This window comes from Pelobates fuscus, chromosome 10 (assembly GCF_036172605.1).
Source record: "Pelobates fuscus isolate aPelFus1 chromosome 10, aPelFus1.pri, whole genome shotgun sequence".
NCBI classification, from domain to species: domain Eukaryota; kingdom Metazoa; phylum Chordata; class Amphibia; order Anura; family Pelobatidae; genus Pelobates; species Pelobates fuscus.
In genome coordinates, this window is record NC_086326.1 from 31,612,523 (window position 1) to 31,636,727 (window position 24,205).

The following is a 24,205-nucleotide window of genomic DNA, read 5'->3' on the forward strand; positions in this document are numbered from 1 at the left end:
AAGGGAGTGACTCTTCCTATTAAGTTGCTACATGAAGGCTGTGAGGAGTCATTCCTTCCCTGGTTGAAAGAGAACCTTTCACAGCTGCTATAAATTGGGGTGTGAGAAAGGGACTCGGTGTGATAAATAAGCTTCCAAATGCCATTTGTTACGGCGGTTTTGGATGTATGCTAATATAGTGACCAGATTTTTTCTTCCACTTGGGCTGAAAGAATGTAATTCATAGTCTGATTGTCAGGGAGAAATAATGAGGTCACATTACAGAAGCAAACGTTCATTTCTGAGATACTATAAGACAAGAAGAAAAGGTCAAATAGATTTCCTTTGCTCAATATCTATGATGTCTCCATTGTTTCCTGTGATTTCAGTTTCAGTTTAAATTGATTCTGGGCTCCTCTGCTTTTCAAGGAACATTTCCATCCATAGACCTTGTTAGCTATGGTGTCCCACTGTGCTTTCTCTTTGTCTTTATGCCTTCACGGATCTTGTCATATTCACCCTACCGTTTGCTGTCACAAAACCGGTTTGTGTAATATTCTCCTACATCTTCCTTTACCCCACTATCTCTGGTATTCTGTTTGTCTGCATATCTTATAACTGTACCCCTATCTGCATTTCCATTAGTTAGACAGCCAAGGAATAGATGCCCCCAGTAGTGTAGCTGGAACAGGAATTGCCAACGCTAGTAGTGTAGATAGTACAAGAATGGATGTATCCCTTAGTGTAGATAGCTCAAGAATGGATGTATCCGGTAGTGTAGATATCTCAGGACCTAAATGAGTGGAAGTATCGAGATCTAAACCTAAAATTTACCTTGCACGTTAAATCATATCTCCTGCTCTACTATTAGCTTGCTAGACCCTGCAAAAGTCACCTGTATGTAATTAAGGCATTTTACAATGTAATTTACAGAGCAGGAGATAAAAACTTTTAAAGTAGATTACATCTGATTGAAAATGAAACTATTTGGTTTAAATGCAGGCTGTGTCAGTCACAGCCAGGGGAGATGTGGCTAGGGATGCATAGACAGCGGCAGTGAGTTGAGCAGTAAACCCCAGAGGCATGATCTATACACCAAAACTGCTTTATTAAGTTAAAGTTGTTTTAAAAACTATAGTTTCCCTATATATAAATTTGTCCTGAACATTTTAAACATGGCAAGCCTCCGTGTTTTGGAGCTTCGGGTAGCGCATCCACTACAGAGAGAATCTGGCTGGAAAATCTAGTGCATGAAAGTTGAAATACTGCAAGAGCAGAGTTGGCCAACTTTGTCAGATACTGCAAAGTAAGTGCAACAAGTATCTTCTTTTTGCAATTGATAAAGAGGGGTCTGCACATGTGTGTTTTCATTCTGATTTTTGCAGACTAACCTTAGCTTGCAAGGCACCACTTTTCATGTGACTTTCTACTGACATAAATTAAGGACCACTGATTAATATGGACTGAAAATGGATGCTGCCAAATCAAGTTAATATCTAGATTAATTTATTGAATATTTTGTATGTTTTTATATGTCTTTATATGTTTTATGATTTTTTTTTACCGATGTCCATTTATTTTATTTATTACCGTAATTGATTCATTTATACTGTGAAACTGTGATGCATTAGGCGCAGCTTGGTTACTATAGATATTAGCTTAGTTTTTTTTCACCAGCATTGATAGGTAGTGGGTTATCTATCCTACAAGCAGCCATATTGATTTCTTATTAATTTTTATATTTATTTTATTCACAAGACCATAACATGCAGCGCTATTAGACTTATTCCATGCATAGAGATTTATGGCAGAATAAATATAGATATATAAGTAGAAATAAAAAGGCAGTTTAATTAATTAGATATATTAAGATACATAAGTAGAAATAAAAAAGCAGTTTAATTAATTCACATTGCCAAGGAAGACTGTAACAAATAGATATGGACGAACATCTAATGTCAATGTAGAACTAAATCCTGAATCTCACCCAATCATTGTTGCGAAAACAAAAAAAAGACCACTAAGGACAAATTGGGAAATTGGTGGTATAAAGACAGTGACAATATAACTATTGACCTTCTAACTCTTTATTACAGAATCTCCTGAAAGCTGCCGGGGCCACGGAAAAACAGATCAATCTAGTTAAGATCCACGAACAGTCAAAGAAAAACCTGGAGGAAGAGATTCAGAATTATAAAGATGAGGCCCAAAAGCAACGTAAAATTATTTACCAACTTGAGAAAGAAAGAGATCGCTATATCAATGAGGCCAGCGACCTCACACAGAAAGTGAGTAGGTGATTGCAATGCAAAACTCTGATCAAACTGTCTACAATCTCTATCATCTGTTCTGGAACAAAGCAGATACTGATGGAGGCTAATTACATACATAACTAATAAAGTATTAAACTGGCAAATTGTGCTATTCCATGGGATGCACACTATATTTTTGATAAGGGAATCTTTTAAGCAAACAAAGAAGTTTGAATGACTATCTGTTCCTGTCCAAATTAGAGATGTTTAAATTGCGTATACGCAGAAGTAAATTCACTGACACAGGGTTCAGATTAGATGAAAGAACTTCAGGAAATTTATTGGCTTCTGTTAAAAAGCGGGCTTGCAAGCCCTTTTAAAGGCGAAATTACATCATTGTAAAAATCAAGATATAAGCAAGAAAACATTGTCAATTGGTTAAAGGTGTAAGTGGTCAGCCCTCCTTGTTGGGAGTTACGTCTTATGTCATAACTGACGTCATGACTGTCTCCTCCAGGTTTCAGCGCCATCTTGCTGGGCACGAGGGAGCTTACAGCTTACTCGATGGGAGGGGGGCTTGGCAGCTATCCATAATGAGTAGTTGGTACCTTAGTCGTTTCAAGGTTAGCATCTCAAGGCCTCTTTAGCAATTATACATTCTATCAAGACTATCTGCTACAGAGTTTCATTTAACCAGAAGATTCTAGCATTTTCTGCTGACATGCTGTTTCTACGAACAAAGGAATCTTGTAAAGCTTAAACTATGAGGCCTGAGAGCTGAATATGAGAATATAGTATTAAAGGGGCCCAGTAAGGATTATATAGTTTATAAGGGGCCTAATAATGGTTATAGTTTGTAAGGGGTTAATAATTCTACAACATTTTCAGCACCATCTGAGTTGTTGTGGCTATGTATATCAATGGTTCTTAATCCCTAAATGAAGACCAAAAATGGATCAACATCTCATTTTAGTGGTTGCCATCTATTCCTCAACCCCCCCCCCCCTCGAAATCTACACAGAGTTAATGCTCTGCCTTTCCACGTGGAATTGAGATCCTTCTTAAACTGCAAAGAGTGTTTTCATTTTATTTAATATTAATTATATTACACCTAAGGAATAGGTCACTATTTTCCCAGCTGAAAAAATAGTCACCATGATGCTATGAACATAATTTGGGTCCTACACAAAAAAAAGGTTTATAACCAGTGATTCAATATGAAATATTTTGTTGTATAATACTAATATTTTTACAGTTCTGACACAGTGAGAAAGAACACAGAGATATGACCAGGTGATAAGGTGATCTGGAGATAGCAGCCAGGTCTAGGACCTTGGAATGGTACCCATTGAATGGATCTAATGTGGCTCTTTAGAGGAATGCCTGAACTGGACACAGTGATTTGATAATAGCATCATGTGATCATGATTTGTCAATGAACTGTTACTAGACCCCATGTATAGAATCTTGTCATAGGACAAAGTGATCAGATTTATGATCACACTTATTGAAAGGAATCTAAGATAAGATGCATTGATAAAATCTGGTGATGGTACTTAATGACAGGGCTTGATAACGGTACTCAGTTACAGATATAAGTAACAGGACTCTTAGACAGGATGCCATCACACCAATGAGTAATAGCATCTGATGGTAGGACTTACTGATATAAACAAGCTTACCAGCTTTTGATAAGAGAACCTAGTTATATGACCAGCTGGTGGCATCTTATGGAATCTGTTGGCGCTATATAAATGGCAATAATAATAATAATATGGTAGGACCTGGTCATATGATTTAGTGATAGCAAGGGACGATAAGTCCTGGTGATAAGAGCTGGTCATATGACCAAATGATAGAATTTGAAGATAAGGCCTATTTACAGGACACATGAAGAAGACACGCTGACACCATCCAGTGGCATGACACAATGATAAATTATCCTGAACAGCATGGTGAGCAATTGTGACATTTCATTTCAGGTCCTTCAGCACATGGAGGATATAAAAGTGCGGGAAATGCAAATTTTCGACTACAAGAAAAAGATTGCCGAGGCTGAGACAAAGCTAAAACAACAGCAGAATCTGTACGAGGCAGTGAGATCGGACAGAAACCTGTACAGCAAGAACCTCATAGAGGCTCAGGTAGGTATCAAGCCCAATATTAGGAAATACATATTCCTGTAAAATTGAAGACACCAAACTACATGTAAGAATTTTGTTTATGGTTGCTTTTTTGGTACTATTATATAGTATGATGGGAATATGAAAAGCTGCTAAGAACATAGATTCTGAATCTATGCTAAGTTCTCGCTTCTCCAAAGGAACAATGTGCTAGCAACACTGTATTATTTCATGTGCAATACAGCCATTTGTATTGTTTTATTTATTTATTTTCATTATAAATATTTTTCACCTGGTTATCTTATCAGCAGCTTTCTTTCCATTGGATGTTAGCTATCCTCTGAGGCTTTGGCCCCAAACTCTTTAGCGTGTTACTTTGTTGCTAACTTAGTTATTTGTTTCACCAAATAATTGCAAATGTCATTGCATTTACCAGAAATGACCATTTTCTGTTATTTTCCAGTTCAGGCTAACTATATGATTACTCGATAGGATGAAATAACAGAAATGAAGAGAAAGCTAAAAATCATGAACCATCAAGTTGACCAGCTGAAGGAAGAGATTTCTTCGAAAGAAGCCTCCCTTGTCAAGGTGCAGCTCGATCACCAGCGTCTGGAGAAAGAGAAGGAGGCTCTGAAGGTGAGTGGCATGAATTGCTTAATTCTTTGCAATGTGTGACCATGCCTTTTACTCTCTTAATTACTTTCCGTAGTGTGAGGTCAAACATTTTGAGTAATTGGGGCTCCTCACAGGAAAGCTATTAAAGTGGCACTGTCTCTCTTCTGACTGCGATAATGTTTCATTCCCTCATCCCAATATTAATGCAGTCATGGAGGTGAGAAGTTAATTGGAGGTAAGTATGAAACATACTTACCGCCACAGCACCTCTTGGTCTAGGTGCAGAGACCCTCCCATGATGCTCCTGGGGAACGCTGCCAGAATTCTCTGGAGTCATTTCCATCATATGATCTGGCTAATCGAGGACAGTCTGTCGCATTATATATATGAAAGCCAGTTTATGGATTGTGCAGAAATCTCACTTAAACGGAATTTACCATATATTTCCTTTATTATCCTATTTTATTCCAAGTACAGTTTAATATATTGTAAAATGTGGTTTTAGTTTTTTTTTTTTTTTTTTAGAATAATATAGATTTGGATTTCATACTTTTGTGACTTTTCTATGGTGCTTTTTATACACATTGCTTGTGTTTATATATGTTTATCTCTCATTCTATGAGGTAATACCATTGAAATATTATTTGGATTTATTATTGTAAACATTATTTCATCAGCAACATTTATTTTATGATACATAGGATTATTCAGTATTCAGTAAACCACAAATTAATAGGCTACACACAGGGGGCCTAAATTCTGACTTTTGTTAAGTATAATAGTAGCATATTTTTCTGTGTTCTTTTTTCACTCGCCTGTCCTCTCCTGCCTCTGAGCTGTTACTTGTCAGAGATACACCGCACTTATAACTGATTACTGATTGATCCATGAGAGAGAGAAACGATTGATGATTTTAAACGCATGTCTCCGTCACGTAGCACACTTGTCATATTCACTGAGGTTCTACTCGTGCCTAATTTTAAACCTGAGACAGCTTTGCTTTACAAGCTCCTCATTTTGTCTACAATCCTGGAAGTTGCCAACGATCGGACTGACAAGAGAGCTTCGACTGCTCAATTATTTAACACGGTATATGTCCACGACTCAGCAGGATATTAGTCACAAACCCCCAGGGGTCTGCAGTCTGTCATCTGCATATTATAGTGCTGTGCACTGTATTGACTGGTGCAAAGACTGGACGCCAGGTAAACTTTATTCTTTTAACTCTATGAGTTCTAGAGGTGCTTGTGCACTGCATTGCTATCCATTGGTCTTATCAATGATCCCTAACATTGCATAGACTTGCACTTTTATATGTCTGTGATATGCTGTGTACTTTTTATTTATTTTTTTGTAGTTTTTACATATACAAATTCCCAAGCTTTGGAAAAAAGACTTTTAAAATTACTTTTATGTCACATGACATCAAACTCTATAAAGCCAGGGAAGCTTAAATGCAGTCTTTGAAGGATTCACACATGTTTGGATTTCTAGAGATCCATGATTAAAGTTGGTGAGCCTAATAACTGAAACCGATTTTTAAGCATAGATATCCTGTAAACCAGGCTGTGTGCGGCTCTGAGGCCTTGATCGTTTAATGTCTTTCATCTTTTCAATGCCAGTGAGAGATAAACAGTATATCTCAAAGAGATCCAAAGGTTAAATCAAGGAGGTTTGACAAATATTTATACAGACATATTAGGAATTTTATTGAGAGCTCAGAAAGAGAAACATCCACAGAGTTCGCATAAAATACTCCAGATAGTGAAGTTCCAGGAGTACCCTAGTTAGTCCCTTGCTTAAATAATATTCTTTACTCTCTGAAAATACTCTTCTTATTATGAACTTACGATGCTACATTTGTTCTTAAAGTATTCACTCTTTGTCTACCAAAGATTAAAACCAGGTGCAATCAGAAGATTGATTGTACAAACAATCTAACATTTAATTTCTATTTAATTGTCATTCTATGTCCATGCAGCTCCTGCATTGATAATGGACATGTTGTCCATTTAATATGAAAGCATGTGATATATTTTACTTTTTGAATTAACTTACCCAATAAAGATTTGATGGCTGTCATTAATGTCGTCATTGTTTATTAACTAAATTCCTAGCCCGACATATCTATGGGGAGTGCCAAGGTTAGGTAACGTAGCAGTAGTTGATTATTGGCCTCAAGGTGGTCAGCTCTTTTTGGTAATTGCTCTATTTTAGCAATACTCTTGTATTTCTGGCAGAGCTGTATTCCAGGTAGCATCATGGTACGGCTTGATGCCGCAGTACATATCTCATTAACCTACTACTGGCCATGCTTTGCAAACCACAACTGGCAGCCAGAGAAATACTTGAAGATTTCTTAAGTGGAAATTTGGGAAGAACAGACCAGTGAATTGTGAAAAAAATATATTTTTTCCTCCAATTTGTCCATTCTCTGTAATTCATGATTTAATGACTAAACACATTGCCATACAGCATTATTTTTTTGTATTATTGCCATTCTCCTTGCCTTTATTATTATTATTTGTGACCAGTTGAAAGAGAGATAATAAGCAGAAGAGTAAATAAGGATGATGAATTAATATATTTAGAATGCAGCAGGAACTTTTCCTACTTTGATGCAGATATTTTTCACAGGCCATTAAGCCTTTGTTATAAATGTGTCTTCTTCCTATCGCCCTCTTTTACCCCAAGCATACAGATTCCTTTAACTTTTTTATGGTGCAAACATTTCTCCATTGTACTGCGTGATTGTATGCATATACTGTTACTGTCCCCTCTGTAATGTTACAGGCTGAGCTACAGAGGATGGTGCAGCAAAGTATTGAGGCAAAACAGTTCATCGAAAATCAGGAAGCTGAAGAACGGAAACTGTTAAAGATAATCGCCGAGGCGGACGCAGACCGAATAAGACAGAAGAAAGAGCTTGACCAGGCAAGAATTTAATGGCATTCGACCCTGAGTATTTTTACTTCTCAAACAGCAGTATAGTCTAATACATAAGAGCAGCTGTAAATTTGTAAAGAATTTAATTTATCTAAACAAAGTTATAGTAAAGCCTAATTATAAATAAGTCAGAATGCGTTGAGTTGTTTTAATATAAGAGATTGTGTTGGATGGAAATCCAAATATAATAAACACTGACTTTCAGAATAACCAGACACAATAGCACAACTGCTTATAAATAAATTAATAAATCTATAACTAATTATAAATAAATTATTAACTATATCTAAATTGTAGTTAGTTTTTAATAAGCAACAGATACACTGTATTCATTACTTTAGGCTTGTGCTGCACTTAAATAGGTTTAGAGACTGCTTTGTATTCAGGAACCCTTTGTGGATTTAAAAAGTGATGTGTTTCCTCTCATTTATTTAATGTGCAGACAGTTCTGAACAAGCTACGGTACTTCTCCTGACAACGATTTCATTATCGTTGAAATTAAAGCTCATTTTGTAAGATGCAGATGTTTTGTATCCATAAGAGACAGTCTGAGCTAATTAATATGGATCCTTTTGCTGTGTTTTGTCTCCGTGAGCCATCTTGTCTTGTATTAAATGTTTGTCACCGTTGTGCACCCTTCTAGGTTATAAGTGAGAGGGATATTCTGGGTACGCAGCTGGTGCGCAGAAATGATGAACTGGCTTTACTCTACGAAAAGATCAAAATCCACGAGTCCATTTTAAACAAAGGCGAGAGTCAGTACAAGCAGAGAGTGGAGGACATTCGGCTTCTTAAGCTGGAAATCAAGAAACTGAGGCGGGAGAAAGGAATCCTCACAAAGACTGTCACAAACGTGGACGATCTGAGGTAAAAATGTCAGTAGATCTCTTAAATATAATTTGTATAAGCAAAACTGGAGTAAATTTGTGCAAACATACAGAAAGCAAGAGGACAAATTATTTGTTTTATTTCCAAAATCTGATCTGGCTTTAAGGTACTTAATATCAACCAATGGGCTTCATGCAATATAAGAAATGTTTTAACCAGAGTTTCATGTGAATCCAATTCCTCCACTCCTGGGATGCTTTTTGGGAGTAAATGAGCCCAAATGTGGCGGCGGCGGCTTTCTTTGTTTTAAAAGAAAACATGTAAAAGCCAGTTATTATTATTATTATTGCCATTTATATAGCGCCAACATATTCTGTAGCGCTTTACAATATTATGAGAGGGGGATGTAACTATAAATAGGACAATTACAAGAAAACTTACAGGAACGATAGGTTCAAGAGGACCCTGCTCAAACGAGCTTACAGTCTATAGGAGGTGGGGTATAAAACACATTAGGACAGGAAATAGCAATCAAATAGGGTGGGAGTGAAGCAAAACTGGAGGAGAGAGTAAAGTGCTGCTCTATAGGAGAGAGCAAGAGACAGGTGTGTGAGGTAGAGGTTAGTCTGGGAGGCCATAATTTTCCTAAAGAGTTGGGTTTTAAGGCACTTCTTAACCCCTTAAGGACACATGACATGTGTGATATGCCATTATTCCCTTTTATTTCAGAAGTTTGGTCCTTAAGGAGGATTGAAGGCTGTAGGTAGTGTGACCTCTTTCCTCTGCCCAAAGTTGCACATACATACATGCATCAGAAATAAATAAAATGTGTTTGGAGATATTGCTTCTTTTAAATATATTTATTTTTGATTATTTTTTAAAGAAAAAAGTAAAAAAACTAAACTAAGCAAAAAAAAAAAACCAGCAACATAAACCCTACCTTGAATCAACACATGAGTTCGGATGACTTTTGTCTCATCCGATGCTTCTCATAGGGTATGTGCATGCATTCACTGTGTTCCTCCAAGATAGGAAGCATTGAATGCTTTCGACTCCATCATGTTGCAAATTTTTTTGAATTCTACCCTGGATTTTCTCTTAAGACATAAAACCCCGTCTGGTTTCCTCTGGTAAGAGTGTTATATTTAAACTATATTCTCATGAATCCAAAGCTTTTTGGGAAGAGGTTTGAAGTCAGCTATAGAATAAAACACACTTCCCTGTGCTTTGCTTCCAGGTAAAGGCACTGACATTGAAGTGAGATTCTGTAAGTGTACTAGCACACTCCCCCCCCCCCCCCCACCTACAAATAGTGTACACATGCTTGAAAGCTCATGGCATCCTGTTGTCTGCAATCTGTTGGGTGATGCAACATATTGTACTTAGCAATTTGTATGTGAGAAAATCTCTCAAGTGACAGTCCTTAATGAATCCTTTCAACACAACACACAACTATACAGCTAGGGAAACATTATTTTTGTAAAAAATGCAATGTTTCATGCATGTTTCGACTTTATATGTACACATTTTAACTTCATCTCTATCTCTATATCTCTCAAGACTGATTTAAATACATAGCTTTTCTATTGTCATCACATACAAAACATTTAGTATGAGAAGGTTCAGTTTTAAATAAATCTCCTCCATTCTATGGTTTAAGAGAAGCAAGTTTGTTTGTGACACCACGTGTTCTCTGTCCTTGTGCTGTCACCTTGTAAAAAGCAAAGCGTAAAGCTTCGATTTAAGCTCTGTTCAGCATTCTTACAGAGAGCCTATGTTGAGAGTTATAGGAAGTCTGAGGAATGTGTCACAGTCAAAAGCGTCAAAGGCTTGTCCTTTTAAATGATTCATCTGGGTAACATAACGTACATGGGAGGAATATTCTTCCTCAAGTGGATTATAGACTTCACCATTCTTTGCAGGTTTATTGTGTATTGCTGGGATTAAAGCTCTAGTGTTATTATTTATTGGAGACCATTGGCCATTCTTTGCAGGTGGATTGTTTATTGCTGCGATTAAAGCTCTAGTGCTATTATCTACTGAGACCATTGGCCATTATTTGCAGGTGGATTGTGTGTTCCGGGGATTAAAGCTCTAGTGTTATTATCTATTGGAGACCATTGGCCATTCTTTACAGGTTTATTGTGTATTGCTGGGATTAAAGCTCTAGTGTTATTATCTGTTGGAGACCATTGGCCATTCTTTGTAGGTGGCTTGTTTATTGCTGGGATTAAAGCTCTAGTGTTATTATCTATTGGAAACCATTGGCCATTCTTTGCAGGTAGATTGTGTATTGCTGGGATTAAAGCGCTAGTGTTATTATCTATTGGAGACCATTGGCCATTCTTTGCAGGTGGATTGTGTATTGCTGGGATTAAAGCTCTAGTGTTATTATCTATTGGAGACCATTGGCCATTCTTTGCAGGTGGATTGTGTATTGCTGGGATTAAAGCTCTAGTGTTATTATCTATTGGAGACCATTGGCCTTTCTTTGCAGGTGGATTGTGTATTGCTGGGATTAAAGCTCTAGTGCTATTATCTACTGAGACCATTGGCCATTCTTTGCAGGTGGATTGTGTGTTCCGGGGATTAAAGCTCTAGTGTTATTATCTATTGGAGACCATTGGCCATTCTTTACAGGTTTATTGTGTATTGCTGGGATTAAAGCTCTAGTGTTATTATCTGTTGGAGACCATTGGCCATTCTTTGTAGGTGGCTTGTTTATTGCTGGGATTAAAGCTCTAGTGTTATTATCTATTGGAAACCATTGGCCATTCTTTGCAGGTAGATTGTGTATTGCTGGGATTAAAGCGCTAGTGTTCTTATCTATTGGAGACCATTGGCCATTCTTTGCAGGTGGATTGTGTATTGCTGGGATTAAAGCTCTAGTGTTATTATCTATTGGAGACCATTGGCCATTCTTTGCAGGTGGATTGTGTATTGCTGGGATTAAAGCTCTAGTGTTATTATCTATTGGAGACCATTGGCCTTTCTTTGCAGGTGGATTGTGTATTGCTGGGATTAAAGCTCTAGTGCTATTATCTACTGAGACCATTGGCCATTCTTTGCAGGTGGATTGTGTGTTCCGGGGATTAAAGCTCTAGTGTTATTATCTATTGGAGACCATTGGCCATTCTTTACAGGTTTATTGTGTATTGCTGGGATTAAAGTTCTAGTGTTATTATCTGTTAGAGACCATTGGCCATTCTTTGTAGGTGGCTTGTTTATTGCTGGGATTAAAGCTCTAGTGTTATTATCTATTGGAGACCATTGGCCATTCTTTGCAGGGGGATTGTGTATTGCTGGGATTAAAGCTCTAGTGTTATTATCTATTGGAAACCATTGGCCATTCTTTGCAGGTAGATTGTGTATTGCTGGGATTAAAGCGCTAGTGTTATTATCTATTGGAGACCATTGGCCATTCTTTGCAGGTGGATTGTGTATTGCTGGGATTAAAGCGCTCGTGTTATTATCTATTGGAGACCATTGGCCATTCTTTGCAGGTGGATTGTGTATTGCTGGGATTAAAGCTCTAGTGTTATTATCTACTGGAGACCATTGGCCATTCTTTGCAAGTGGATTGTGTATTGCTGGGATTAAAGCTCTAGTGTTATTATCTATTGGAGACCATTGGCCATTCTTTGCAGGTGGATTGTGTATTGCTGGGATTAAAGCGCTAGTGTTATTATCTATTGGAGACCATTGGCCATTCTTTGCAGGTGGATTGTGTATTGCTGGGATTAAAGCTCTAGTGTTATTATCTATTGGAGACCATTGGCCTTTCTTTGCAGGTGGATTGTGTATTGCTGGGATTAAAGCTCTAGTGCTATTATCTACTGAGACCATTGGCCATTCTTTGCAGGTGGATTGTGTGTTCCGGGGATTAAAGCTCTAGTGTTATTATCTATTGGAGACCATTGGCCATTCTTTACAGGTTTATTGTGTATTGCTGGGATTAAAGTTCTAGTGTTATTATCTGTTAGAGACCATTGGCCATTCTTTGTAGGTGGCTTGTTTATTGCTGGGATTAAAGCTCTAGTGTTATTATCTATTGGAGACCATTGGCCATTCTTTGCAGGGGGATTGTGTATTGCTGGGATTAAAGCTCTAGTGTTATTATCTATTGGAAACCATTGGCCATTCTTTGCAGGTAGATTGTGTATTGCTGGGATTAAAGCGCTAGTGTTATTATCTATTGGAGACCATTGGCCATTCTTTGCAGGTGGATTGTGTATTGCTGGGATTAAAGCGCTCGTGTTATTATCTATTGGAGACCATTGGCCATTCTTTGCAGGTGGATTGTGTATTGCTGGGATTAAAGCTCTAGTGTTATTATCTACTGGAGACCATTGGCCATTCTTTGCAAGTGGATTGTGTATTGCTGGGATTAAAGCTCTAGTGTTATTATCTATTGGAGACCATTGGCCATTCTTTGCAGGTGGATTGTGTATTGCTGGGATTAAAGCGCTAGTGTTATTATCTATTGGAGACCATTGGCCATTCTTTGCAGGTGGATTGTGTATTGCTGGAATTAAAGCTCTAGTGTTATTATCTATTGGAGACCATTGGCCATTCGTTGCAGGTGGATTGTGTATTGCTGGGATTAAAGCTCGAGTGTTATTATCTACTGGAGACCATTGGCCATTCTTTGCAGGTGGATTGTGTATTGCTGGGATTAAAGCTCTAGTGTTATTATCTATTGGTGACCATTGGCCATTCTTTGCAGGTGGATTGTGTATTGCTGGGATTAAAGCGCTCGTGTTATTATCTATTGGAGACCATTGGCCATTCTTTGCAGGTGGATTGTGTATTGCTGGGATTAAAGCGCTAGTGTTATTATCTATTGGTGACCATTGGCCATTCTTTGCAGGTGGATTGTGTATTGCTGGGATTAAAGCGCTAGTGTTATTATCTATTGGTGACCATTGGCCATTCTTTGCAGGTGGATTGTGTATTGCTGGGATTAAAGCGCTCGTGTTATTATCTATTGGAGACCATTGGCCATTCTTTGCAGGTGGATTATGTATTGCTAGGATTAAAACTCTAGTGTTATTATTTATTGGAGACTGTTGCACATTATTTGCTGGGATTAAAGCTCCAGTATTATGACTAATGAGCACCGTTGACATTCTTTGTAGGCGAGAGGTGTATCGTATGCAGCGGGAACTATTGAAGGAACGCACGAGGTGCAGAGCATTGGAAGAGGAACTGGAGAAACCAATGAATGTTCACAGATGGAGGAAGCTAGAGGTAACCCGGTTTCTTTTAAAACGCAAATGATTACTTAAGTAATGTTAAACTTTGTATGTTTATAAGAAACTCATCATAAATGGTGATGCTGTTATCAGCTATGCTTTCAGTTCAGCTATTGTGGCCTACAATTTGAAATTCACTTTGTATTCCTTCAGTTCTTGGTTTAGCAAGTAACACAGTATCTAACCATCTAGTTAAGAATTTGTGTGTTAGGGCTGCTCGACCAAGGAATAGTCTTTATTGAAAGAAATATCCAAATGATTAACAGATGTACCAACTGATAATTAAGACCTGCATCAACAAATTCAACGAAATGGTACTGCCCTAGACAATGCATGTTTTAGAAGTGTCTTCCATTAAAGTGGAATTTTGACCAGCCTCTGTAAAGTAGAATATTTTTATTTATTATCTGCTTTCTGATAACTAGTGTAGAGTGGTGTATATGAATGGTGAATAGGAAGTCATTAGATAACACTTTAATTTAGTGTAGCTGTTGGATCTACCACGAAGTATGTCTAATATTAAGATGCTTTTGGTGTATTTTGTTAGCTAAACTGTAGTTTATGGCAGCAATTATTCCATTTGTGTTTTGTCTCCAGGAACATGCAATACCCTATTTAATAGTATACTGGCAGCCCCCTGTAAATGGAAGGGTAAATTTCTCATATTACTTATCATTCCGTCTGTGTGTTCTCTGACAGGCCAGTGACCCCAGCACCTATGAACTGATCCAGAAGATTCAAACACTCCAAAAACGCCTGATCAGCAAGACAGAGGAAGTGGTGGAGAAAGAGCTCCTATTGCAGGTATCCTTGTCTGTATCATTACTCTATCCCTTGTCTGTATCATTACTCTATCCCCTGTCTGTATCATTACACTATCCCATGCCTGTATCATTACACTATCCCATGTCTGTATCATTACACTATCCCTTGTCTGTATCATTACACTATCCCATGCCTGTATCATTACACTATCCCATGCCTGTATCATTACACTATCCCATGCCTGTATCATTACACTATCCCATGTCTGTATCATTACACTATCCCTTGTCTGTATCATTACACTATCCCATGCCTGTATCATTACACTATCCCATGTCTGTATCATTACACTATCCCTTGTCTGTATCATTACTCTATCCCTTGTCTGTATCATTACTCTATCCCTTGTCTGTATCATTACTCTATCCCTTGTCTGTCTCATTACACTATCCCTTGTCTGTATCATTACTCTATCCCATGTCTGTATCATTACTCTATCCCATGTCTGTATCATTACTCTATCCCTTGCCTGTATCATTACACTATCCCTTGTCTGTATCATTACTCTATCCCATGTCTGTATCATTACTCTATCCCTTGTCTGTATCATTACACTATCCCATGTCTGTATCATTACTCTATCCCATGTCTGTATCATTACTCTATCCCATGTCTGTATCATTACTCTATCCCTTGCCTGTATCATTACACTATCCCTTGTCTGTATCATTACACTATCCCTTGTCTGTATCATTACATTATCCCTTGTCTGTATCATTACACTATCCCATGTCTGTATCATTACACTATCCCATGTCTGTATCATTACTCTATCCCTTGTCTGTATCATTACACTATCCCTTGTCTGTATCATTACACTATCCCTTGTCTGTATCATTACACTATCCCATGTCTGTATCATTACACTATCCCATGTCTGTATCATTACTCTATCCCTTGTCTGTATCATTACACTATCCCTTGTTTGTATCATTACTCTATCCCTTGTTTGTATCATTACACTATCCCTTGTCTGTATCATTACACTATCCCATGTCTGTATCATTACTCTATCCCTTGTCCGTCTCATTACTCTATCCCTTGTCTGTCTCATTACTCTATCCCTTGTCTGTCTCATTACTCTATCCCTTGTCTGTCTCATTACTCTATCCCTTGTCTGTATCATTACTCTATCCCATGTCTGTATCATTACTCTATGCCTTGTCTGTATCATTACACTATCCCATGCCTGTATCATTACACTATCCCATGCCTGTATCATTACACTATCCCATGTCTGTATCATTACACTATCCCTTGTCTGTATCATTACACTATCCCATGTCTGTATCATTACTCTATCCCTTGTCTGTCTCATTACTCTATCCCTTGTCTGTATCATTACACTATCCCTTGTCTGTATCATTACTCTATCCCTTGTCTGTATCATTACTCTATCCCTTGTCTGTATCATTACTCTATCCCTTGTCTGTATCATTACTCTATCCCCTGTCTGTATCATTACACTGTAGCGGAATGCAGTGAGCCTGTCCTGCAAAATGCCTGTGTGACTGTGTTTGTATATGTTTTCCCTATGTTGAAATTACTATTCGTGTGTGTATTATGTGAATTGTATGGTATTCGGTAGTTTCCATCCGTACTATATACTTATGGAAACTACCGAACGGAGGGACCACCCCAGAGAGAAGTGTGCCGGCTATTAAAGTTCACATTCCTTCCAACCGCAAGTTAACCGGCTCATTAGCATTGTATCTGGGTGGCCGCCATTCGGCATGCGTACACGTGGCGGCGGCCATCTTACGCATGAAAATCCCAGCGGTGTTTGGTCGTCGAGTGCCTGGAACTCAAATCGGACACTCAAACAACCAAACACCGCTGAGACCTCCATAGCTCCGTAACTGCCGAACGGAGAAACATAACGAATCCCCATTCGGTAGTAATAAAGTACCGAATGAGGGAATCACTATCTAGGTGAATGTAAATGTGGATGGCAATTATAAATGCCTGTTTTAACTGCCGAACGGAGACCGACCGCAGGGCCCATTCTCGTGGAACCCTTTTCGGATACCAACTCGTGTGCGGTCGGTCAAACTTCCCCTGCCTGTAACTACCGAACCCCTGGTCCGATCTGGGTGAATTTTGGATATTATATTCACCCAGATCAGGGCTACCTAGCGGTACCCTGATATTAAGGATATGTGATGGTTTAGGGGTACATCCAAGTTTGGGGTAAAGTACTGTACAACTTAAGGGGATTATGACTCACTCTGAGGGGAGGAGATGTGTGGGAGGTAACAAGAATAGTATTGGTTACTGTCATAATTACTGTAGTTCCCTCCCTTGCATGGGAGCAGGCTTTATAAGAAACCTTGGAATAAACGATTGTCAGTTCTACTCCTGAAACTGTGTGTCGTCCAGTTATTGGGAGTGCTGTGGGGATTTCGCTGAACCTTTTTACCTGCTGGAAACTCTGCTGTGGATTTACTAATGACTTGTTCCTGAGCCTCCCTTGGATCTAAAGTGGAGAATAGCTGCGAGAAATCAGCTCTCCGCTACATTGGTTGGCAGCGCTGGGATCCAGACTCACAGAGGAACAAGGATTAATGGAGATTGACCTTTCTACGCTAAAAAGAACCACATTGAAAGACCTTCTGGAAGCGAAAGGTGTTTCTGCCAGCAGCAAATCCAAAGCAACGCTTATCACCGAAGTAATGGCAGAATACAGAGCAGAGGAGGTCCAGGCCACGGAACAAAGACCTGAAACAGAACAGGAGGAGTTCCAAAGGCAGTTACAATACAGACTGGCCTTTTATGGGGAAAACCCACCCACAGAGATCATCTCTAAAACCATGACAGAGGTGCAGGAGTTTGTGAAGAGAAATAGGAGACCACAAACACCAGAAAGAAGTACAGCAGGAGCTGTGGCACAAGAGGGTAAGCCCAAAATTCCCTATCAAGCTTTTAAAACGTATGTGGAAGCAGAGGAGGATATAGATGCCTTCCTCCAGGACTTTGAGAGACTGTGTACACTGCATAACATACCAAGGGAAGAGTGGGTACCCATATTAGCAGGACGGCTGTCAGGAAGGGCAGCGGAAGCCTACCGCACTGTACCAGATGTGGAAATTAGGAACTATAACCGGGTGAAAGAGATTATCCTGGCCCGGTATGCAATAACAGCAGAGGCATACCGGAGACGTTTCAGGGAATTGAAAAAGGTGGACAAAGATTCACATGCAGAGTGGGCTTGCCGACTAGAAAGGGCAGCTCTTGGGTGGATGCAGTCGAGTAAAGCGAGGTCCATGGAGGACTTGTTACAAATGCTGCTGTTGGAGCAGTTTTATGAGGGTATATCCTCAGAACTACAGGAATGGGTGAGGGATCGTAACCCCACCACCCTCACCGAGGCTGCCAAAAAGGCAGATGACTTTATGAATGCTCGCAGACAAACCAAGGCAGTGGGTACCAAACCGGCCATGCGGCCACTAGGGGTAAATTCATTTTCTCCTAACCCTCAACCCCCACCAAGACCCCTTCCTCCACCAGCACCAGCAGCAGCGCAGCAGAGATACCGCACACCTGCTTCTGTGCAATGCCACCGATGCCAGAGGTGGGGACATTACCAGCGAGATTGTCCGCAGTCCAGGGAACGCAACACCTGGGTCCGACCAGGGCCTCCACCACCACCACCAAGAGCAGCAGCACATCATTACCAGGACGAGGTACCACTTCCCTACAGCTCTGCCGTTCCAGTCACGACTGTGGAACAGTGGGAAGTGCTGCATGAGGCCAACCCCTTACAGGCACATGCGGATAACCGCCAGCACCATAGGCAGACCGTATATCTGGAAGGGAAGCCTATGCAGGGGCTCCGAGACTCGGGAGCCACTATCACCCTGGTGCAAAGCCATTTGGTTTCGGACAAGGCCAAGCTGAATAAGACTGTGGCTGTCAGGGTTGCAGGGGGAGCCGTGTATCGGCTAGACACAGCCAGGGTACATTTGCATTGGGGTGCGGGGTTCGGGAATGTGGAAGTGGGACTAATGCCGCAATTACCTGCTGAGGTGGTCCTGGGGAATGATCTGGGCAAACTCACCTCCGCATTTGAACCACAAACTACTGAAGAAGCACACCCAGTAGTCACCAGGCAACAGGCCCGCACCCAACAAAACAACGCACTGCCGGAGGTCCAGGTAAGAAATTCCTCCCCTTCCCTAGACTGTATCCCTTGGGCCCCTCCTGACGAGTTTGTAGCCGAGGTAATCACTGACCCTACCTTACAGGTATACCGAGACAAGGTCACCTCTATCCAACCGGGGGCAGAGGGGGAAAGATTTGTATGGGACAGACAGCTATTGTACCGGGAAACAAGTAAACAGATAGATGGGTCAGACCCCATTGCTACAAGGCAGCTGGTGGTACCTCAGAGGTACCGAACCGAATTACTCCGGATAGCGCACGATATTCCGCTATCCGGACATTTGGGGGTCAGCCGTACCAGATATCGATTGACCCAAAGTTTCTTCTGGCCAGGGATTAGCCAGGAGGTACGCAGGTACTGTAATACCTGCGACACGTGCCAGAGGGTGGGAAAGAGGGGGGATAAGCGTAAGGCGAGGCTGCACCCCCTACCCATAATTGAAGAACCCTTTCATAGGGTTGCCGTAGATATTGTAGGCCCCTTCCGGAAACCTAGCCCCTCGGGCAAACGGTACATCCTGACCGTAGTGGACTATGCCACTCGCTACCCCGAGGCGGTAGCTTTAACGAATATACATGCAGAGACGGTGGCTGAGGCGCTGATGCAGATTTTCTCCCGGATGGGGTTACCCAGGGAGATCATCTCGGATCAGGGCACTCAGTTCACGGCAGAGGTTACCCAACAACTCTGGAAGTTCTGCAAAATTAAGCCTATAATTAGTGCTCCGTACCACCCCCAGACTAATGGGCTCTGCGAACGGTTCAATGGCACCTTAAAACAGATGCTCCGAACCTTCGCCGAGACTCACCGAGACTGGGAAAAATTCCTGCCACACTTACTGTTTGCTTACAGGGAGGTGCCGCAGGAATCTACAGGATTTTCCCCCTTTGAACTGCTGTTTGGGAGGAGGGTAAGGGGACCCCTAGACTTGATTAGAGAGCACTGGGAGGGAGACCGTAGCGTGGACGGTACCCCTATTGTACCATATGTGTTGGCCCTCCGAGATCGCCTGGAAGCACTCACCAAGACGGTAAAGGAAAACCTACAGGCAGCTCAGACGCGTCAGCGCACCTGGTACGATAGGGGCGCCAGGGACCGCAGCTTTCAGGTCGGACAGAAAGTTTTAATTTTAAAACCTGTCCGACACGATAAGCTACAGGCCGCCTGGCAAGGCCCTTATAAAGTGGTAGAACAACGATGTGACACCACGTATATAATTGGCCACTGCGCAGGGAATGGGGGGCGACGCATGATCCATGTGAACATGCTGAAACCTTACCAGGAGCGTTCAGAGGAGGTGACAGCTATCTGCGCCCCCACCTCTGAAGAGAGCGACAGCCTACCCCTCCCCGATCTGTTAGAAGATGGACAGCTGGCTGGGGATTTAGGAGCAGTTGTATTGGGGGATCGGTTGAGCCCACAGGAGCGTATCGAGGTACAACAACTCCTGCAGGAAAAGCAGGAGACCTTTTCTAATGTACCTGGATACACCCCTCTGGCCACCCACCGAGTAGACACCCCCGGTCAACTTCCCATGCGCCAGACCCCATACCGCATCCCTGAAGCGGTCCGGGAGAATATGCGCAAAGAGATTGAGGAGATGATACAGTTAGGAGTGATTGAGCCCTCAGATAGTCCCTGGGCATCTCCAGTGGTCCTCGTACCAAAGCGGGACGGCACGACCCGCTTTTGCGTGGACTACAGGAGACTGAATGAGAAGACCGTATCCGACGCATACCCGATGCCTAGGATCGATGAATTACTAGACCGGATGGCCAGGGGACAATACCTTACCACGATTGATCTGTGCAAAGGGTATTGGCAGATTCCCTTAGCCCCGGAAGCCATCCCTAAGTCCGCCTTTGTCACCCCATTCGGCCTGTGCCAATTTAAGGTCATGCCGTTTGGGATGAAAAACGCGCCGGCTACCTTCCAGCGGATGGTGGACCGCCTCCTAGATGGGTTCCAAGACTATACCTGCGCATATCTCGATGATATTGCCATATTTAGCGATACCTGGCAGGAACACTTGGCCCATATAGGAGCGGTTCTAGACAGGATCCGGGAGGCTGGTTTGACCCTAAAACCAGCTAAATGTAGTATTGGGATGGCCGAGGTACAGTACCTGGGCCACAGAGTGGGCTGTGGTAAGCAGAAGCCGGAACCCGCCAAAGTAGAGGCAGTATCACAGTGGCCTACCCCGACAACTAAAACCCAGGTGTTAGCCTTCCTAGGGACTGCAGGGTATTACCGGAAATTTGTCCCCAATTATAGTGCCCTGGCCAAACCCCTCACGGACCTGACACGTAAAAACCTTCCCCGCCAAGTAACCTGGACCCCGGAGTGTGAGCAGGCATTCCAACACTTGAAAGATGCACTTGTTAATGCCCCTGTCTTGGCCGCTCCCAATCCAACTAAACGTTTTCTTGTTCACACAGACGCTTCTATGTTTGGATTGGGGGCAGTATTGAGCCAAGTCGGGGCCGATGGCGGAGAACATCCCGTGGCTTACATCAGTCGCAAACTTTTACCCCGGGAAGTAAGCTACGCCGCCATCGAGAAGGAATGCCTGGCTGTGGTGTGGGCCTTGAAGAAATTGCAACCCTACTTGTACGGACAGGCTTTTTCGCTGCTCACGGATCACAACCCGTTAGTCTGGCTGAACCGGGTGGCTGGGGACAATGCCAGGCTGCTGCGCTGGAGTTTGGCGCTGCAGCCTTTTGACTTTAACATTCAATACCGCCCGGGTAAGCAAAATGGAAACGCCGACGGGTTGTCGCGACAAACTGATCTGGAGAAATGATCCGTGAGCACCCCGGTCATCCCCAAGCCGATCCGTGTGGGATCAGACTGTGTATGCCGGCTTGTGGGCAAGGGGGAGCAGTGTAGCGGAATGCAGTGAGCCTGTCCTGCAAAATGCCTGTGTGACTGTGTTTGTATATGTTTTCCCTATGTTGAAATTACTATTCGTGTGTGTATTATGTGAATTGTATGGTATTCGGTAGTTTCCATCCGTACTATATACTTATGGAAACTACCGAACGGAGGGACCACCCCAGAGAGAAGTGTGCCGGCTATTAAAGTTCACATTCCTTCCAACCGCAAGTTAACCGGCTCATTAGCATTGTATCTGGGTGGCCGCCATTCGGCATGCGTACACGTGGCGGCGGCCATCTTACGCATGAAAATCCCAGCGGTGTTTGGTCGTCGAGTGCCTGGAACTCAAATCGGACACTCAAACAACCAAACACCGCTGAGACCTCCATAGCTCCGTAACTGCCGAACGGAGAAACATAACGAATCCCCATTCGGTAGTAATAAAGTACCGAATGAGGGAATCACTATCTAGGTGAATGTAAATGTGGATGGCAATTATAAATGCCTGTTTTAACTGCCGAACGGAGACCGACCGCAGGGCCCATTCTCGTGGAACCCTTTTCGGATACCAACTCGTGTGCGGTCGGTCAAACTTCCCCTGCCTGTAACTACCGAACCCCTGGTCCGATCTGGGTGAATTTTGGATATTATATTCACCCAGATCAGGGCTACCTAGCGGTACCCTGATATTAAGGATATGTGATGGTTTAGGGGTACATCCAAGTTTGGGGTAAAGTACTGTACAACTTAAGGGGATTATGACTCACTCTGAGGGGAGGAGATGTGTGGGAGGTAACAAGAATAGTATTGGTTACTGTCATAATTACTGTAGTTCCCTCCCTTGCATGGGAGCAGGCTTTATAAGAAACCTTGGAATAAACGATTGTCAGTTCTACTCCTGAAACTGTGTGTCGTCCAGTTATTGGGAGTGCTGTGGGGATTTCGCTGAACCTTTTTACCTGCTGGAAACTCTGCTGTGGATTTACTAATGACTTGTTCCTGAGCCTCCCTTGGATCTAAAGTGGAGAATAGCTGCGAGAAATCAGCTCTCCGCTACATACACTATCCCTTGTCTGTATCATTACTCTATCCCTTGTCTGTATCATTACACTATCCCATGTCTGTATCATTACACTATCCCATGTCTGTATCATTACACTATCCCATGTCTGTATCATTACACTATCCCATGCCTGTATCATTACACTATCCCATGCCTGTATCATTACACTATCCCATGCCTGTATCATTACACTATCCCATGTCTGTATCATTACTCTATCCCATGTCTGTATCATTACACTATCCCTTGTCTGTATCATTACACTATCCCTTGTCTGTATCATTACACTATCCCTTGTCTGTATCATTACACTATCCCTTGTCTGTATCATTACACTATCCCTTGTCTGTATCATTACACTATCCCTTGTCTGTATCATTACACTATCCCTTGTCTGTATCATTACACTATCCCTTGTCTGTATCATTACACTATCCCATGTATGTATCATTACTCTATCCCATGTCTGTATCATTACTCTATCCCTTGCCTGTATCATTACACTATCCCTTGTCTGTATCATTACACTATCCCTTGTCTGTATCATTACACTATCCCATGTCTGTATAATTACACTATCCCATGTCTGTATCATTACTCTATCCCATGTCTGTATCATTACTCTATCCCTTGTCTGTATCATTACACTATCCCTTGTTTGTATCATTACACTATCCCTTGTCTGTATCATTACACTATCCCATGTCTGTATCATTACTCTATCCCTTGTCTGTCTCATTACTCTATCCCTTGTCTGTCTCATTACTCTATCCCTTGTCTGTATCATTACACTATCCCTTGTCTGTATCATTACTCTACCCCTTGTCTGTATCATTACTCTATCCCTTGTCTGTATCATTACTCTATCCCATGTCTGTATCATTACACTATCCCTTGTCTGTATCATTACTCTATCCCTTGTCTGTATCATTACACTATCCCTTGTCTGTATCATTACACTATCCCATGTCTGTATCATTACACTATCCCTTGTCTGTATCATTACACTATCCCTTGTTTGTATCATTACACTATCCCTTGTCTGTATCATTACACTATCCCATGTCTGTATCATTACTCTATCCCTTGTCTGTATCATTGCACTATCCCTTGTCTGTCTCATTACTCTATCCCTTGTCTGTATCATTACACTATCCCTTGTCTGTATCATTACTCTATCCCTTGTCTGTATCATTACTCTATCCCTTGTCTGTATCATTACTCTATCCCATGTCTGTATCATTACACTATCCCTTGTCTGTATCATTACTCTATCC

The 24,205-nt window shown here is 41.4% G+C and overlaps 1 protein-coding gene across 1 annotated transcript in view; it reads left to right on the forward strand.

The window, feature by feature from the left end:
- CFAP58 (cilia and flagella associated protein 58) overlaps positions 1–24,205 on the forward strand; it is a 65,750-nt gene that overhangs the window by 23,588 nt on the left and 17,957 nt on the right. The window contains exons 9-15 of the mRNA XM_063435043.1: positions 2,076–2,267; positions 4,214–4,375; positions 4,847–4,993; positions 7,766–7,906; positions 8,562–8,785; positions 13,885–13,996; positions 14,701–14,805. Coding sequence (XP_063291113.1) covers positions 2,076–2,267; positions 4,214–4,375; positions 4,847–4,993; positions 7,766–7,906; positions 8,562–8,785; positions 13,885–13,996; positions 14,701–14,805 — 1,083 coding nt within the window. The remainder of the gene's footprint in view (positions 1–2,075; positions 2,268–4,213; positions 4,376–4,846; positions 4,994–7,765; positions 7,907–8,561; positions 8,786–13,884; positions 13,997–14,700; positions 14,806–24,205) is intronic.